The 19,522-nt window shown below is 34.4% G+C and overlaps 1 protein-coding gene and 1 non-coding gene across 2 annotated transcripts; one reads left to right on the top strand and one right to left on the bottom strand.

Annotated features, from left to right (window-relative positions):
* The first annotated feature begins 11,804 nt into the window (after positions 1 to 11,804).
* LOC123567784 (small nucleolar RNA SNORA3/SNORA45 family) lies at positions 11,805 to 11,933 on the top strand. Its single transcript, XR_006690887.2, has one exon. It is a non-coding gene; the product is annotated as a small nucleolar RNA SNORA3/SNORA45 family (small nucleolar RNA).
* Positions 11,934 to 14,629: 2,696 nt separating this feature from the next.
* LOC102139105 (large ribosomal subunit protein eL24-like) lies at positions 14,630 to 15,236 on the bottom strand. Its single transcript, XM_065524635.2, has one exon. It carries the CDS (start codon positions 15,206 to 15,208, stop codon positions 14,735 to 14,737), a length of 474 nt encoding a protein of 157 aa, XP_065380707.1. The 5' UTR covers positions 15,209 to 15,236; the 3' UTR covers positions 14,630 to 14,734.
* Positions 15,237 to 19,522: the final 4,286 nt, after the last annotated feature.

Raw genomic sequence — 19,522 nt, 5'->3', positions numbered from 1 at the left:
TTGGTTTCAAATGACTTCTTTATTTCTACCTTAATTTAGTTATTTACCCAGTAGTCATTCAGGAGAAGGTTGTTCAGTTTTCATGTAGTTGTGCAGTTTTGAGTGAGTTTTCATTTATCATTTTTTAAGTGAGCAGCATTTGTTAGAACCAGATCAACCTATTAAAACGTCCAAATAAGGTTCAAGAATGAAAATAGTGACTTGTAATTGTCATGGTCATATCTTCTGTATGTAAGAATTTTAAGAAAAATAATGGGAGATTTGTTCCTTGTTTTTACATATAAGGCAAATTTCTGATAAACTTTTTTCAGGAAGTTTAATTGAAAGAGTCAATATAGAGGCAAAGGAAACAGAATATCAGCGTGAAAAGAATTTGTCTGTGATAAATTTGGGTGTAGAGGTGATACAGGCAGACAGGCGAGTCCCCAAATTGAGGAAAAAATGCAAGAGTGGGCCGGTGTTTTTAAACAACAATCTTTTATTGAACTGGAACTGCTCCTTTTGGAGCAGGGATAATTCATAGGCAGTGTGCCCTGTGCTGCAATTCTAGGGCAAAATATTTATATCTACTTAGACCCACTTTCAGTTGCATGCAAATAAAGGGACAGGGTATCCAGAAATTTCTAGGAAAGTTGTGGTAACTTGTGGGTTGTGTCATGGAAGAGGGCAGTAACTTCCTGGTCGTTGCCATGGAATTTGTGAACTGCTATGGCACTAGTGGGAGTGTCTTATGCTAATGAGTAACCAGCGCTGCTTGAGATCACTTTCCTCACTATCTGCTGGTTTTGAGTGGTTTCTTTACCACATTGTGTCTAGATCAGATCCCGTTTTGCTCAAGAGTGTTGTGACCAGAAAACAAGTCCTATCAGTCTCCTATTTCAGATATACTTTTTAATGATTATTAATGATATGATATTATATTATTAATGATATTATGGAAATATGAAAATATGATGTTTTATTTATTGATTGATTTATTTATTTGTTAAAAAATAATTCCAACTTTTCTTTTAGGTCTAGGGAGTATATGTGCAGGTTTGTTATATGTATATATGATGTGATGCTAAGATTTGGAGAATGATTGATCGCATAACCCAAGTAGTGAGTATAGTACCAAATAGTTAGGTTTTGAAACCTTGCCCCTACCTGTCTTCACCTCTGGGAGTTCCCAGTGTCTACTGTTCCTATCTTTATGTTCATGAGTCCCATTGTTTGCTCCCACTAATAAGTGAGAACATGAAGTATGAGGTTTTCGGTTTCTATGTTAATTTGCTAAGGATAATGGCCTCCAGCTGTATCCATGTTGCTACAAAAGAAATAATTTTTTTTATGGTTGCATAGTATTCTATGGTTTATATATGTACCACATTTTATCTACCCAATCCATTGCTGATGGGCAGCTAGGTTAACTCCATGTCTTTGCTATTCTGAAGAGTGCTATGATGAACATATAAGTGCATGTGTCTTTTTGGTGGAGCAATTTATTTTCTTTTATATGTGTTTTCAGTAATGGAATTGCTGGTCAAATGGTAGTTCTATTTTGAATTCTTTGAGAAATGTACAAACTGCTTTCCACAGTGGCTGAGCTAGTTTACAATTCCACCAATAGTGTATTAGCATTCTCTTTTCTCCACTGCCTTGTAAGCATCTGCTGCTTTTTGACTTTTCATTAATAGTCATTTTGACTGGTGTGATATGTTATCTCATTAGAGTTTTGATTTGCTTTTCTCTGATGATTAGTTATGTGGAACATTTTTTTTCATGTTTGTTGGCCCTTGTATGTCTTCTTTTGAAAAGTGATCTGTCATGTCCTTGGCCCATTTTTTAATGGGATTATTTGTTTTGTACCTGCTGAATTGTTTAATTTCCTTGTAGATTCTGGATATTAGACCTTTGTTGAATGATAGTTTGTAAATATTTTCTTTCATTCCGTAGGTTGTCTGTTTACATTGTTGACAGATTTTTCTTTTCCCGTGCAGAAGCTCTTTACTTTAATGAAGTTCCATTTGTGAATTTTTGGTTTTGCTGCAATTGCTTTTGGCATCTTTGTCATTAATCTTTGCCCAGTTCTATGTCCAGAATGTTTTTCCCTAGGTTTTCTTCTAGGGTATTTATAACTTTAAGGTTTATGATTAAGTGTCTAATCTGAGACAGAGGGTGGAACAGGATGGCCAAATACATGGCTCCACTGATTGGTCCCCCTGTAAGGTCGCAAATTTAGCAACTATCTACACGAAAAGACACATTCATTAGAACCAAAAATCAGGTGAGTGCACACAATACCTTGTTTTAAATACATATCACTGAAAGAGGCATTGAGGAAGGTAGGAAAGACAATCTTGAATTGCTGACACCATCTCTCCGCCATCCCCTGGCGGAGAGATTTGACCCAGCAATTCCATTACTGAAAACACATACAAAAGAAAATAAATTGCAATGTGTCACTGGAAGAAAATCTGTGCACTTTGGGTAGAGAGAGTGAAACACCTCTGAGACACTGCATTGAACTCAAGTGTTGTCCTGTCAATAGCAAAAAGCAAAATCGAGCTGAAGTGAGCTGATACCCACCCATGTAGGCATCATTTAAACAGGCTCTAGCCAGAGGGGAATCACTCATACCAATGGTCAGAATGTGAATTCTGGTAAGCCTCACCACCCTGGGCTGAAGTACTCTGTGGCTCTACATAAACTTGAAAAGCAGTCTAAGTCTCAAGGACTGAAAATCCTAGGTGAGTCCTAGTGCTGACTATGCTCAGAACCAGTAGCTTTAGAGGGTACTGAAACACCAGCCAGCATGGCTGAGACAGTGCTTGCACCACCCCTTCCCCAAACTCAGGCTTCACAGGTTGTGGCTCCAGAACAAACACCTTCCTTCTGCTTGAGAAGAGACGTAAGACTAAAGAGGACTTTGTCTTTTATTTGGACATCAGCTAAGCCAGAGTAGAAGAGGGCACCATGCAGCGTTGTGAGGCTCCCTTTCCAGTCTCTAACTCCTAGATGACATTTCTAGACATACCCTGGGCCAGAAAGGAACTCATTGTCATGAAGGGTATGAGCCATCACTTGTTGACTAGAGAGCCCTTGATCCCTGGATAATCTGCAGCAATACCAGGTCGTATGCCAAGGACCTTGGGTGAGACACTGAGACTTTTGGGCCTCAAGTGAGACTCAGCATACTCCCAGCTGTGTTGACTATAAGGAGACACTCTTTCTGTTTGAGAAAAGTGGAGGGAAAAGTAAAGGAGACTTTGTCTTGCACCTTAGGTACCATCTCTACCACAGCAGGGTAGAGCACCAAGCAGGTTCTTGGGCTCCCTGACTCTATGCCTTAGCTCTTGGATAGCATTTCTGGACCATCTCTGGGCCAGAGGGAAACCCAATGCCCTGACTGTTGAGTTCCAGGCCAGGCAGTGTCCACCACAAGCCGAATGAGGTTTCCTTGAGCCTGAAGGGAATATTGGCACTAGCCTGGCATTACTTACTATGGGGCTTCACTTCCTGTGGAAAGGAGAGGTAGGAGAGGGAAGGACTGTGTCTTATGGTTTGCGTGCTTGTTCAGTCACTGTACAATAGAACACAAGGTAGTGTTATAAGGTTTTTTATTGCAGTCCCTGGCTCCCAGAATGCACTTCTGGACCTGCTGAGGGCCTGGAGGAACTCAAATTCACTGTAATGAAGTGAAGGATACAAGCCTAGGTGGCTTCACTACCTGTTGATTGTAGGGCCTCCAGGCCTTGAGCACACATAGACAGTAGCCGGGCAGTGATTACAGTGGGCCCTGGTGAGCCCCTGTACTGTGCTGGCTTTAGGTCTGACCCAGCACAGTCCCAGTGGTGGTTGCCACAGGGGTGCTTGTGTTCCTCTACCACCATCTACAGGTGGCTCAGAACAGAGACAGACTCCATTTGTTGGGAAAAAGTAAAGGAATTGAAGAAGAGTTTTTAGTGCCTGGTAATACAAAGTATTCTTCCAGATCTTATTCAAGACTATTGAGGTAGTATCTTTAGGAGTCTGCTAAAACCACAGGATTGCTGATTTGGGGGTGCTTCCTCATGCGAATGCAATTTAAACCACAATACCCAAGTCTTTTTGAATTCCTGGAAAGACTTCCCAAGAGGGACAGGTACAAACAAGCCCAGAGAGTGAAGACTACAATAAATACCTAACTGTTCAATGTCCAGACACAGACAAACATCCATAAGCATAAAGACCATCCAGGAAAATGTAACCTCACCAAATGACGTAAATGAGGCACCAGGGATCAATCCTGGAGAAACAGAGATATGTGAACTTTCATAGAGAGAATTCAAAATAGCTGTTTTGAGGAAACTGAAAGGAATTCAGAATTTTACTAGATAAATTTTAAAAAGGGATTGAAATAACTAAAAAATTGAGCAGATATTCTAGAGTTGGAAAATGCAGTTAACATAGTGAAGAAGGCATCAGAGTCTCTTAATAGCACAACTGATGAAGCAGAAGAAAGTATTATTGAGTTTGAAGCAGGCTATTTGAAAACACAGCCAGGCAAAAAAAAAAAAAAAAAAAAAAAAGAAAAAAGAATAAAAACAGTGAAGCATACTTAAAAGATCTAGAAAATAGCCTCAAAAGGGCAAATCTAGCATTATTGGCCTTAAAGGGGAGGGAGAGATACACAGGTAGGAAGCTTATTCAAATGGATAATAACAGAGGATTTCCCAAACATTATTGATAATGGCCACAATTTGTAAGCAACTCATTCATCAATAGGTGAATGGATAAACAAAATACATATACACAATAGACTACTATTCAGCCATTAAAAAAATTAGACCCTGTTACTTGCAAGAACATGGATGGGACTGGAAGTCACTATGTTAAGTGAAATAAACCAGGCACAGAAAGACAAATTTCTCTTGTTCCCTCTTATTTGTGGAAGCTAAAAATCAAAATAACTGAACTCATGGAGATAGTGAGTAGAATGGCTAACAGAGACTGAGGAGGATAGTGAAGGATTGGAAGTGATATGGGGAGGGTTAATGGGTACAAAAACATGGTGGAAAAAATGAATATGACTTAGTATTTCCTAGCACAACAAGGTGACTATATTAAACAGTAATTGTACATGTTAAAATAACTGAGTATAATTGGATTGTTTGTAACACAAAGGATAAATGTTTGAGGCGATGGATGCCCCATTTACTCTGATATGATTATTTTGCATTGCATGCCTGCATTAAAATATCTCATGAATCCCACAAATGTATACATCTACTATGTATTCCCCCAAATAAAAAATAAAATTACAACAAAAAATGTGCTGAATCCACCTTAAGTTGATATTCGTGACAAAAACGGGTCCAGTTTCCAGCTTCTGCATATAGATAGCCAGTTATCTCAGCACCATTTATTGAATAGGGATTTCTTCCCTATTGTTTATTATTGTTAACTTTGTCAAAGATGAGATTATTTTAAGTGTGTGGCTTTATTTCTGGGTTCTCTAAGCTGTTACATTGTTCTATGTGTCTGTTTCTGTACAACTACCATGACGTTTTGGTTACTGTATCCTTGTAGTATAATTTGAAGTGAGGTAATGTGATAACTTCTAGCTTCTTTCTTTTTGCTTCGGATTGCTTTGGTTATCAGGCTTCTTTTCTGTTCCACATGAACTTCAGAATATTTTTTTCTAATTCTGTGAAGAATGATATAGGTATTTTGATAAGGAAGAGCATTGAATCTTCAAATTGCTTTGGGTAGTATGGCAATTTTAGTGATATTGAGTCCTCCTGTCTATGAACATGGAATGTTTTTCCATTTGTTTGTGACATCTCTGATTCCTTTCAGCAGTGCTTTGAAATTCTCATTGTAGAGATCTTTCACTTCCCTGGTTAGCTGTATTCCTACCTATTGTATTCTTTCTGTTGCAATTGTAAATGGGATTGCATTCTTGATTTGGCTGTGGACTTAGACATTATTGGTTTATAGAAATGTTGCTGATGTTTGTACATACTGTATGTACCCTGAAACATTGCTGAAGTTGTTTATCAGTTCTAGGAGCTTCTGAGCAGAGAGTATGGGATTTTCTAGGTATAGAATTTTATCACTTGTGAAGATAGTTTGACTTTCTCTCATCATATTTGGATGGCTTTTATTTCTTTCTCTTGCGTGCTTGCTCTGGCTAAGACTTACAGTACTATTTCCAATAGGAGTGGTGGGAAGGAGCATCTTCATGCTGTGCCAGTTCTCAAGGGGAATGCTTCCAGCTTTTATCTTTTAGTATGATGTTCATGGTGGGGGGCAGGGTTTGTCATAGGTGGCTCTGTTTATTTTGAGGCATGTTTCTTTGATGCCTAGTTTATTGAGGGATTTTAACATGAAGGGATCAAATTTTATTGAATGCCTTTTCTGCTTCTATTGAGATGATCATGTGCTTTTTGTTTTAATTCTATGTAATAAATCACATTTATTGATTTGTGTATGTTGGACTAACCTTGCGTCCTAGGAATAAAGTCTATTTCATTGTGGTGGATTGGCTTTCTAATGTGCTATTGGATTCAGTTTGCTTGTATTTTTTGAGGATTTTTACATGTATGTTCATCAGGGATATTGGCCTGAAGTTTGCTTTTCTCACTGTGTCTGCCAGGTTTTGATATCAGCATGATGCTGGCCTCATATAATAAGTTAGAGAGGAGTTATGTTTCCTCAGTTTTTTGGAATAGTTTCAGTAGAATTGTACCAGCTCTTTTTCATTTGTCTGCTAGAATTTGGCTGTGAATCCATCTGATCCAGGGCCTTTTCTGGTTGGTAAGCTTTTCGTTACTGATTCAATTTTGGAACTTATTATTAGTCTATTCAGGGTTTCAAGTTATTCCTGGTTCAATCTTGGGAGTTATATGTTTGCAGGAATTTATCCATTTCTTCTCTATTTTTAAAATTTGTGTGAATAGATATGTTCATAATATTCTGTTTATATTATATTATATTATATTATATTATATTATATTATATTATATTTCCATGGGGAGAGTGTTAACATCCCCTTTGACATTTCTGTTTGTGTTCATTTGGATCTTCTTTCTTTATTATTCTAGCTTGCAGTCTATCAATCCTTTTTATACTTTGAAATAACCATTTTTGATTCTGTTGATCTTTCATACGGTTTTTCCTGTCTTATTTATTTATTTATTTTCAGTTTAGCTCTGATGTTGGTGTTTTTTTTCTGCTAGCTTTGAGGTTTCTTTGCTATTGTTTTCTAGTTTTTCTGGGCGTGATGTTAGGTTGTTAGGTTGAGATCTTACTAATTTTTTGAGGTGTATATTTAGTGCTATAAACTTTCCTCTTAAAAGTGCTTTAGTTGTGTCGCAGAGAGTCTGGTATGTTTTATCTTTGCTTTCATTAGTTTCAATGATTTCTTAATTTTTGCCTTAATTTTATTGTTTACACAAAAGCCATTCAGCAAGACTTTTAATTTCAATGTGAATTGTATGGCTTTGAGACATCTTCTTGATACTGATTTCTATTTTCATTGTGTTTTGTTCTGAGAGTGTGGCTGTATTCACTTCTAGTTTCTGAGTTACCTTGTAATTTTTTTCTCTGCACAGTGGGTGACTACAAGTGTTATATTTAATTTGCAACATTTGGGGATTTTCCAGGTACTTGAAAAAATAGATTTCTGATACTGTCCCATTGTGATAACATATGACGTATGATTTAAATAATTTTTAATTTCTTGAGACATGTTTTATAGTTCATTATATACTCATCTTAATGAGTGTTCCATGTGTGGTGTGAAAGATTATGTGTTCTGCAGTTGTTGTGAGGGTTAAGCATTACATATGACAATTAGAATTAATGCTTGATAGAAAATACATTCTTATAAAGATTTATCAATTTTGGGGAGAACGGTGCTGAAACTTGTAAAAGGTGCTGTGAATGAAACCTGTGTATGTGTGTATATGCAGTATACACACACACACACACACACACACATATTCACACTTACACTGAGAGAGCTAGAATCAGTGAGGTAATAAAAGATTGGATAAGAATTAACATATGCTAAGAGATATATTTGATTTTTTTGTTTCTGAGTTTATAAAATCTACTGAAAAAAGTTCCATATTATTTATTATTTATTTATTTATTGGATGGGAAAAAACTGTACCTTAATGAAAAATAGTTATCTTTATTACTTTTGATGTTACCCAGTGAATGGGTCTTTTCTTTTTTAATTTTTTATTTCTATTGGTTATTGGTGAACAGGTGGTGTTTGGTTATATAAGTAAGTTCTTTAGTGATGATTTGTGAGATTTTTGTGCATCTATCACATGAGCAGTATATGCTGCATCGTATTTGTACTCTTTTATCCCTCGCCTCCTTCTCACCCTTTCCCCATGAGTCCCTAAATTCCATTGTGTAACTCTTATGCCTTTTCATCCTCATAGCTTAGCTCCCACTTAGGTGTGAGAACATATAATGTTTGATTTTCCATTCCTGAGTTACTTTACTTAGAATAATAGTCTCCAATCTCATTCATAGATAGATAGATAGATAGATCACAGTTTCTTTACCTACTCATTGATTGATGGGCATTTGAGTTGGTTCCACATTTTTGCAATTGCAAATTGTGTTGCTGTTTACATGCATGTGCAAGTATATTTTTTATTATCTCAGACTACGTGTTCTTGAAAATTGTTTTTCATGAGAAACTGAAAATTTTAACATAATATCTCAGCCTAAAACAAAGATTAAATATAATATTTGAAAACTGATAATTTTTTTTAGTGTGTGGTCAATTTGATTTTGATATTACTTTGTTAATTTTCATAAAGTTTAGTTTTTTTATAATTGTAACATTTTAATGTATGTTTACATTAATATTTTATTTTATATTGTAATCAATTATCTTTTTGTATGTGATTTATACCAAATTTGTCATTTTTAATTTGAATACTCTTGTTCTTTTAATTTGTCTTTTATAAAATGCCTATTTCATTTTAGCCAGACTCTAATTTCTAAATTTTATTGAAATTAATGAGAAATGCAAATCGAAACCACAATGAGATACCATCTCACACCAGTTAGAATGGCAATCATTAAAAAGTCAGGAAACAACAGGTGCTGGAGAGGATGTGGAGAAATAGGAACACTTTTACACTGTTGGTGGGATTGTAAACTAGTTCAACCATTATGGAAAACAGTATGGCAATTCCTCAAGGATCTAGAACTAGAAGTGCCATATGACCCAGCCATCCCATTACTGGGTATATACCCAAAGGATTATAAATCATGTTCTATAAAGACACATGCACACGTATGTTTATTGTGGCACTATTCACAATAGCAAAGACTTGGAATCAACCCAAATGTCCATCAGTGACAGACTGGATTAAGAAAATGTGGCACATATACACCATGGAATACTATGCAGCCATAAAAAAGGATGAGTTTGTGTCCTTTGTAGGGACATGAATGCAGCTGGAAACCATCATTCTCAGCAAACTATAGCAAGAACAGAAAACCAAACACTGTATGTTCTCACTCATAGGTGGGAATTGAACAATGAGATCACCTGGACTCGGGAAGGGGAACATCACACACCGGGGCCTATTATGGGGGTCGGGGGGAGGGATGGCCTTGGGAGTTATACCTGATGTAAATGACGAGTTGATGGGTGCTGAAGAGTTGATGGGTGCAGCACACCAACATGGCACAAGTATACATATGTAACAAACCTGCACATTGTGCACATGTACCCTAGAACTTAAAGTATAATAATAAAGAAAAAAAGATAAAAAAAAAGTGAGTTTCTGTTTGTTTTATTGACCCACTTAAGTTTTATTTTTCTTAACTTTTATTATGAAACTTGTGGTCAGATTGGTTATTCTGTTGGTTTTCTGGTATAATAATATTAAAACAGGGTTGGTCTCATTATTGCATTCTAAAAATCATTTAGCGAAACACTAAGTCAATGAATAAAGCTACACAATATTTAGAAAGTCATTATTTAATCATAATTCTTACTCAGTAGTAAAAATATGAATACATAAAATTAATGCACTTTTATTGTAGTAATACATACATATCTTATTTGCATATACATGTTTATTTCAACTAACAGATTAGGTAGAACATTATAGCCTACGTTAATAGAATATAACTACTAACTTGGCAATGATTCCTACGTCTTGTGGTTACGGATCTGGTCTCCATCATCGTTATCCTACTGTACTCTCTCTGACAGCCCGTAATACAAGATAGATTTAACAGCCTGCTTTAAACCTATGGAATGTGTTTTTCCAAGCATAAGTACCAGCATCTAAGTCTACCTCCCCAGCAAATTCTGGTCAGTATTTGATTAATAGTTTGGCGCACAGGTTGATTAGTCAGCCTCTGCTACAGGTATGTCTCATATTCTAATGCTATTTTTATGGCATCCTAATGATTAACATAATTTTCTTTCTTTTATACAACTTACGTTTTATTCATACTGATTGACAAATAATTTACCTCATTTAATTTTGTTTGACATTTTGTCAAGACCTCTCTGTACTTCACAAACCTTCAGCAGTATGAAAAATTTGTATTGTGACACCATGGCTAGTGTAAATAGCTTTTATGTGTACGTTTAAATCAAGTAAATAAGGGGAACCATTATTGCCAAGGAAATTCAGATGGATTCTGAATTGCAATAGAAAAACTATTTCTCTACCTATCAAAAATTAGATTTAGACTTGACTCTTATGTATATATGTGGTACACATACATATTATATATACTGTATTATATATCATATGCAAATATAAAACATATATACTATATACATACTTCATAAATTAGTTCATTACAAAGAATTTGGAAAATATAAAGAAAATATTAATATTTTAGGTACCTGTATCTAATCCTGGTTTAATTCTTACTAGAAGTGTGGGATTGAAAGAATAATTAATCCCTTATAACATTAAAATGGAAATGATACTAGTACATTGCTCATATAACTACTAAGAGGCAAACATTAATATTTTTATATTTGTACACCCAAATAATAATTATTAAAATTTCCTTTTAAAACAAAATAATAAAGGTGATGAGATATATGTAATTATGTTCCTGCACTAGTCTTTATAATAGCCTATAAAAGGTCATGTCTGATTTATCCAAATGTATAGCATCTAAACATACCACACTGTAGTGCATGTAGGAGATTCTCAATTTATTGAAAGAGTGAATAAATACAAGTGCTTTTTGACTAAATAAATGTTATTGAAAAATTTTTAGCTTTTGGCCTTTTGAAGAGGCTGTTTTCCTCGCTGCCTTTAAATAATCAAAATAATCAAGCTGCCATGTTGTGAACTTCCCTTTGGAGAGAACCACATGTCAAAAAAACTAAAGGCACCATCTAGCCACAGTCAGCAAGTAACTGGAGTAGGCATGCTGGGATCCTACAATAAACTACAAGTTACCACAAGCCATGTGAGCTTGGGAACAGATCACAAAATGGAAAAAGAGTAGATGAGTCTAAACATGCAGGGCATGCTAAGGTCATGTATTTAAGTTTAACAAGTTTTGAATTTGCCATTTTGTCAATACATAAAAATAGAAGACTCATAGCTGGGAATGTACTTTAGGAATATTACTGATGAAAGATGAAGAATGTTTAAGGACCGTACCAAGTAAGAGGGAAAACTACTGTCTTCTGTAAAAATAACAATGAGATGGTTAAGACTCTGAATCTGGAAACTGAATATGGAGAAAGGAAAATAAAGAATGTTATGAAACTAAATTTGTGCTATTATATGCCAGAATAAACACTCAAAAGCTAATTTCAAGCTGACACCAGAGTAACATCCTGACACAGCTCTTGTCCTGGTGTGCTAGAGTTCTCGATGAATCTACTGGTCTTGATTCACTGGCAAAGACAATCAGTGGCTATGTCAGTACAAGTATCTAAAACATGGCCTACCTAGATCCCAGAAGGTGTGGGTTGGGAGTTGGTGCCTGCTATGGTGTACTATAAGCCCTTTCTCTGTTCTAGGCCTACTATAATGTTCTGTCTGGGGAAGAAAAATTTCCCAAAGCAACCTATCATCATGAAAGCCAATGTTTCAGTAGAAGAGCTGAGGAGAAGATTTCTTTATGAGTATGGGGTTTGTCTCAGTTACTTAAAGTCACATGGAGGGAGGTTTATTAAATGTTAACAAATGCTTTTTAAAAATAGCTGATGTAGAAAATTTTATCATTTACATTATCAAAAAATAATGAAGTATCAATCTATTAAAGATGTGTAGATCTTTAAAAGACAGAAATGACAAAACTTTATTAAGAAATGTAAAAGATGATGGAGATAAATGAAAATCTGAAAATCGAATTATGTTTGAGTATAAGAGGCTCAATATCATGAACATTAGAGTTTGTCTAAAATACAATCTACAGAGCCAGTCTAACTCCAAAAATGTTGATATGGTTTTAAAACGAACTTCTCAAGAATAATTAGAATGGGCACCAATACAATTTATTTATTTATTTATTTTTGGAACGGAGTCTCGCTCAGTCACCCTGGCTGGAGGGCAGTGGCGCAATCTCGGCTCACTGCAAGCTCCGCCTCCCAGGCTCACGCCATTCTCTGCCTCAGCCTCCCAGGTAGCTGGGACTACAGGCGCTCGCCACTGCGCCCGGCTAATTTTTTGTATTTTTAGTAGAGACGGGGTTTCACCGTGTTAGCCAGGATGGCCTCGATCTCCTGACCACGTGATCCGCCCGTCTTGGCCTCCCAAAGTGCTGGGATTACAGGCGTGAGCCACCGTGCCCGGCCAACCAATACAATTTTAAACAAGGTGGATGAATAAATTGTGTCAGTACCAGGATATATTATGTAGTTATACTAATTGTAGTAAAGTATATTGTCATTGGAATAGATAAATGGACCAATTGGACATAATAGAGAGCTCAGACACAGATTCACACAATTGTGGAAAGTTTATATGTGACAGAAGATTTAAGAATTCAGCTGGAAAATTATAGACTAAACACAAATGGTGATGAGACAACTAGTCTTCTTGTGAATATAGTAATAAGCAGATCTCAATGTTGCTGAAAGTAAACTCCAGGGGTATTAGATAATTAAATGTGAAAATAAAGATGTTAACTACTTAAAAAGGATATATAGGGAAATATATTAATACCCTGGTAGCAACAAAGAATTCTTAGAGACATTGAAAAAACAAAAAAACAAAAACAAAAACAAAAAAACATAAAACAAATAGGCTAATGAATTTAAATATGCCAAAATGAATATATTCTCTACATTATAAGGCAGCAGTCAAGTAAAATACATTTTATCATATATATTCAAAATAGAATTAGTATCCATGAAATGTGCTAATAAATAGAAAACATTTTTAGGTCTATTAAACTTAGTAGGCACTACATAAATGTTAGTTATAATTATTCTTTTATGAATATATAAAGAGCTTCTTAAAGTCATAATAAAATAATCTAAGAAGCATCAACTTTATATAAAAGTGAGCAAAGAATATGAATAGCAATTTGCAAAAAGAAAAATAAAATGGCCAATAAGTATGTTGTAGTCTCATTAGTAATCAGGGAAATACAAATATCATTTCTATCCAGCGGACTCGGAAAAATAAAAAAAAATCAAAACAATTTTATTGTATTTTATCGAGACAGGGTCATGTTCTTTCCCCTAGGCTGGAGTTAAGGGGTGTGACCATTGCTCACTCCAGCCTAGAAATCCATGCGATCCTTCTGCCTCAGTCTCCCAAATAGCTGGGACTAAAGGTACATGCCACTGCACCTGGCTTTATTTTTATTTTTATTTTTTTAGAGATGGGGTCTCACTCTGTTGCCCACGCTGGTCTTGAACTCCTGGTCTCAAGCAATTCTTCTGGCTCAGCCTCTCAAAGTGCTAAGATTAAAGGCATAAGGCTGGCAAAACAATTCTTAAGAACAGTTGTTAATAAGATTGAGGGACAATGGAAAGCTCATTAATTATAGGAAATAAAAATGGATTCAACCACTCTCTAAAGCTATTTAACAAAAGCTTAGGAAAACTGAAAACTAACATACTCTATACCCTAGTGATTTAACTACTGGTAAAAACTATATATAGTTTTAATACATATGCACAATGTGACATTTATAAGAATATTGCTATGTTTTTCAACATTTAAAAATTAGAATTAATCTAAATATTCTGTAAAATTCAAATGGGCAAATGATGTTCTGTTTATAATATGACATATCACAACCAATAAACTAGAGATACAGGTATCAACAGTAACAAATTTCAAAAACATAATATGTGAAAAAATCCGGGCAGTATATACAATGTCGTACCTTTTATACAGAATTTTGAAATATATAAGCCAGTGTTATATATTTGTAAATAATGAAAATAAATAAAAAATTTAAAGTAATAAACATCAAATTCAGAAAAGCAGGTACTCAAGAGATGAAAGGATGGGCTTGTGGTCAGAACAATAGATATAGAGAGAAGTCTATATATATAAGTAAAGATATATATAGAAGTCTTCAACTTTTAAAGCTATAATTTATTTAAAATAGAAAAATGAATCTGAGTTAAACACAGCAAGAGATTAAGATCGGACCATCCATACAAAAAGAAATATATATATTTGTTGTGTTTTTCTAATAGTTAATGTATTTTTTTGTTTGTTTGTTTTTTTGTTTTTTTTTAGAGTTATAATGCAATCTTTATTTAAAAATCGAATCTGCCAGTTTAGCGTTTTCCACCAACTCGGGGAGCTGAAACTTTCACAGGCTTCACAATCTTTTGCTTAGGTGCTGCCTTTGTAGGTGCCTTAGCAGCAGCCATTGCAGTCTTTTTAGATGCTTGCTTAGCCTTTTTTGCTTCCTTAGCAGCCCTGATAGCTTGTTCTCGTTGAGCCTTTCTAACTTCAGGTTTCTGATTCCTCTTGGCCATTATATCAGCAAGAGATGCACCAGTAATGGCCCTCTGGAATTTGACTGCTCGGCGGGTTCTTTTCTTTTGAATTTCTTCCGACTGACCCTTTTTGTGCTTCCTTCTGTAGAGGACAGTCCAGTTTATCTGCCGAGGATTCCTCTTGGAAAGGAACGCCGACTCGCATTTTGCATTAAGAAACTGGAAAACCTTCCCGTCGGTCCTGGCGTAGCGCCTCCAGTGTCCGGGGTAGATCTTGTACCCGCTAAAACTGCACAGCTCCACCTTCATGGCGACGGATTCACGGGAAGAGAAGAGCAGTTAATGTATGTTTAAAATATCTCATAATAATTACAGTAGAAAAGAGTTGATAAATGTAGAAAGATAATATAAGCCTAACCTTGACAATTGTTAGATTTGTTGTAAGGGAGAACAGACAAGCAAGGTCAAAGAAGATTGGGAGAATAGGACTATAATTCTGTCATAAACAGGAAAGGGGGATTCAAGAAGAAGAGGTTTTCTGGAGAAATAATACATTCAGTTCGCCAGGAAAAAGTTTCAGGTACATTAAATATCTATAGTTAGTAATACATACCAGGAATTGAATATAGAGACAGATAGGATATAAGATGCAGTTCTGGAGGTTATCAATGTAGAAACTATACAATTAGATGAGGGTAAGGGAGTAATTGAAAAGAAGCAAAACTCCTTTGAAAATTATTATTTGCATATGGCAATCCAAAATTGCCAACAAAATTAGACATAAACACAATAATAAATAAGAAAGGCATTATGAAGATAGAATTTAAAGAATATGCAACAGTGTATGGACTTGTAGGAGTGGGGCAAGCTTGGTTGAGAGAAAATCAAGGGAGAAAGAGGATTCAAGCATAAGTAGAAGATCACATGCCTAAGGATATCACTTTCTCTAGTGATTTTTATTTGTGGGCCTCCCGATTATTCCTTCTTTTATACATTAAGGCAGCAAGGAAAGCTTTGAAATCCAAGTATACAGTGACAGCTTTATAAAATGCAATGTGAAGGAAGGATTACTCTGACACCTTCATACTTCAAATCAATTTGTTTCTAGTAGAAGTAAAGAATTTTGTTAGCTACATATGGCTTTATGGAAAAAGTGTTGCAGATATGTAGTAAGCTATTCTGTGGTTTTGGCATCTAATAGCATAGCATTTATTTCTACTCTACCTTCAGTCTTTACTTAAAATATTACATTTTCATTTCTATCTACTCCAGTTAAATTTGTTCTGACATAACTTTCTAACTGAAGGTGGCCACATGAGTTCTTATGGTTAAACAGTAATGTGATAACATTTTTACTCTTAAATGTAATATTTACTAAGATGAATAATCACTTTTGACAGTAAAATAAATTTGTGTATGAAGAAAATACACAATGCCTAGACATTGTTTATTGAGTAGTTAAAAAGGAAAAGAAATGTAGGAGCTATTCATCTATTTCAAGGTGTAAGACTAAGAAAAGGAAAATACCCTCAAAAAAAAAAAAATAGAAGAGGGGAAATTATAGAAATAAAAATAATAATAAATGTAGATCAAAGCCAGTGAATAAAACTCATCAAATAAACAATTGTTTTTAAGATGTGTTTACTGTCACAAAAAAATGTAAAATGGGGAACCTAAGTTTAGAAATGTAATTATAGACCAATCACAGTAATGAAAACAGATGCCAAAAAGTAAAAAACAAACAAAAAAACCCGCTAAATACAATCACAACAAAAACCCTAAATCTAAAAATATAAAATAGAGCAAATTTGGGGGGGGGGGGGGAAGTAGCAAAGCCTGATGTCACCATAGTGGTTTTCTCCAGATGTGATGAGAAAAAAAATGCTTTCACACTAGATGATATTAACTGACCCATTAACAGCAAAAGAAAGAGACCAAGTAGTTATTTCAATATGTTCAGAAAAAAGTAATTAGATAATTTCAAAATGTATTGAAGATAAAAACACTTCACAATCAGCAGGTAAATCAGTTAATTTGCTAAAGTGACTACCATAATCCTATATGTAGAGTTAATAGAGAACAATATGAAACCACTTTTTCCTCCCATCACATCTGGGAAAAATCACGGTCATTGCTTTGTTGTCTTGTAGATTTTTTTTTCTAAATTTGTTTTGCTTTTTAGATTGAGGGTTTTGTTGTAATTTTATTTAGTATTTTTGTGTCTGTTTTCATTACTGAGATCAGTCTGTAATTACATTTCTAAACTTGGGTTCCACATTTTACATATTCTTGTGTGAGTACACAAATCTCAAAAAAAAAAGTTTATTTGTTGAATTTTATTCACTGGCTTTGATGTACATTTATTATTGTATTGCTATAATTACTTCTACTTTTTTGGTCTTTTTTTTATTGTTCTTAGTCTTACACCTTGAAATAGATTATTAGTTCCTGTATTTTCTTTCTTTCCTTTTTTAATACTCTATGAGCAATGTCTAAAATATTATATATGAGATAAAAATTTAAAAACTTCCCTTTAAAATAAACAACAACAACAACAAAAAATCAGAGAGAATGACCATTGCCACTGATTCTGCCTAATGTTCTGCAAGTGTTTGCTAATGAAAAAAAAAATATATATATGTAAATAAAGGTTCAGGAAAAAATCACTGTTTACTAAGATATCTCAGTGTGTTCCTCATTGTCTTACACATTTTGTTGCTAATATAAATGATGTCTTTCTAAGTCGTATTTTCTGTTTTATATGGGTGTATAAAAATGCAAGTATTTTCTGAAATTTTATCCCTTTTCATCAATTTTCTATATTTTTCAAGATTTCTCAGTATGCAGTGTTATGTATAGAAAATTTAAGTTCTAAATTCTCCCCAAAATAATCTATTAGGATTTCTCCAGGATTTTAAATAGCTTTTGAGATAATCACTCTAGAGTGTACTTGAATGAATTATACAAGAAGAGACTTCGTTTTCTTGAAGATAATTAAATTGAGAGACTATTCAGAAAATCATGGACCCCCATTATCTATTTTAACATATGTTTTTTTCAATTTAGCAGAAATATCTCTGAATATAAGTGAATATTTCCTGGACTTTCTTATAATTATAGGTGATTAAGTTCTGTTAAGTGGGACTTAACTGTTAATGGAAGTGTTAATGGTATATGTTACCTCTAGTATCCACCCTTAATGGCAGAGACAATGCTTCTTTCCTCCTGGTTTCTCTTCTGAGTCTAGAATTTGAATTCATTACTAGGACCGAAGCATGAAGAAGAAACCAGATATTGACTTTGGTACCAAAACCAGGTAGTAACACCCTAGGTCCTAATGCTTGTGGAGCTAATTTACTAATTCTAGTCTATCCATTACCTATTTATGTGTGAGAAAAATTTGCGTTTAATCCACATAAATTTTGAAATTTTATTTTTCACTTACTCACAACTGAGTTAAATTCTGTATAATACAGGTGTCGTACCTTATAAGAAATGAAGGCCTATCATAAGAGCATCATAATGAAGACAGTGTATTGCTAAATTAGAAATAAGTAAATTTGCTAATGTATTACCTAAATCACATAGATCCTTAAAGTAGACCTACAATAAAAATGAGAAATATGTATATTTTAACAGTCATACTGCATATCAACAGGGAACACAGGTTTAATCAATAAATGTGCTAGGAAAATAGTATTCCCAGTATTACTATATTCTATTTCAAACAATGTTAACTATGTTTTGAAGACTGGGCCATATATCAGATGAGGGGAAGGAAATTATTTGTTGAACAACTTGAAGATATGAAGAATACTTGTTTTTTAAATTAGAAGACTGAAAGTTTAAAGGCAGTGATATTTTACTTCTGTCTCATTGTTTATTGTCCTATATTACAATTATTTAGATAAGTTATTTCTTTCATTTGAGTATCATCTCCTAAAGGGTGAATTTGTCTATCTATACCCCAATGGCATGCTGTTTTATGCAAAATATTCATACTCATAAATATTTATAAAGTAGTGTTTTTATGTAATTGTTGCAGAGCAGCAATTATTTTAACCTAATATAGCTTTATATTTTATATATATCAGCCTTCCCTCACTTGACTTGATTACTGAGACTTCTCCTTGAGAGATTGGATGATTTCTTCATTTCTGATTCTGGAAACCTAAGGGCTAGGCTCTGGATTTTAGGGGATACACAAATATGGTTAAAATACCCTACAAAAACCCTTATTTGAGATAGCCCCCACACACTTTTCTGAGGCAGTCATACATTTCCTCTTTTTTTTTTCCATTTTATCACTTGAAAAAAATGTCCTGCATACGTGGAGCAAGTCTTACCTTTCTGGATAAACATTATGGGCTACTAAGAGCCATATTAATCTCAAAATTCAATTTTCTTTTCAATGAATAGTAAGGATAAGATGATGGATTGGCATTGTATTTATCTATAATCATTACAGGAATTTATGGGTAAATAATATAGATCAAGTGCCAAAATTCTCAATGAATACAGGAGGTTTTCTGAGAGGTGTAGTGACATATATATTTAAACACAGGAAATATAATTTATCTATCAGGATGGTGAGTAAATGCAATAAAAATAGACAATGACCAC

This window comes from Macaca fascicularis, chromosome 11 (assembly GCF_037993035.2).
Source record: "Macaca fascicularis isolate 582-1 chromosome 11, T2T-MFA8v1.1".
Taxonomy (NCBI): domain Eukaryota; kingdom Metazoa; phylum Chordata; class Mammalia; order Primates; family Cercopithecidae; genus Macaca; species Macaca fascicularis.
Note: the sequence above shows the minus strand (reverse complement) of the source record. Positions and strands in the feature narration are given on the sequence as shown.

Excerpts from the sequence above, each read along its gene's own strand:
- LOC102139105 (XM_065524635.2), bottom strand. The coding sequence starts at position 15,208 with ATGAAGGTGGAGCTGTGCAGTTTTAGCGGGTACAAGATCTACCCCGGA.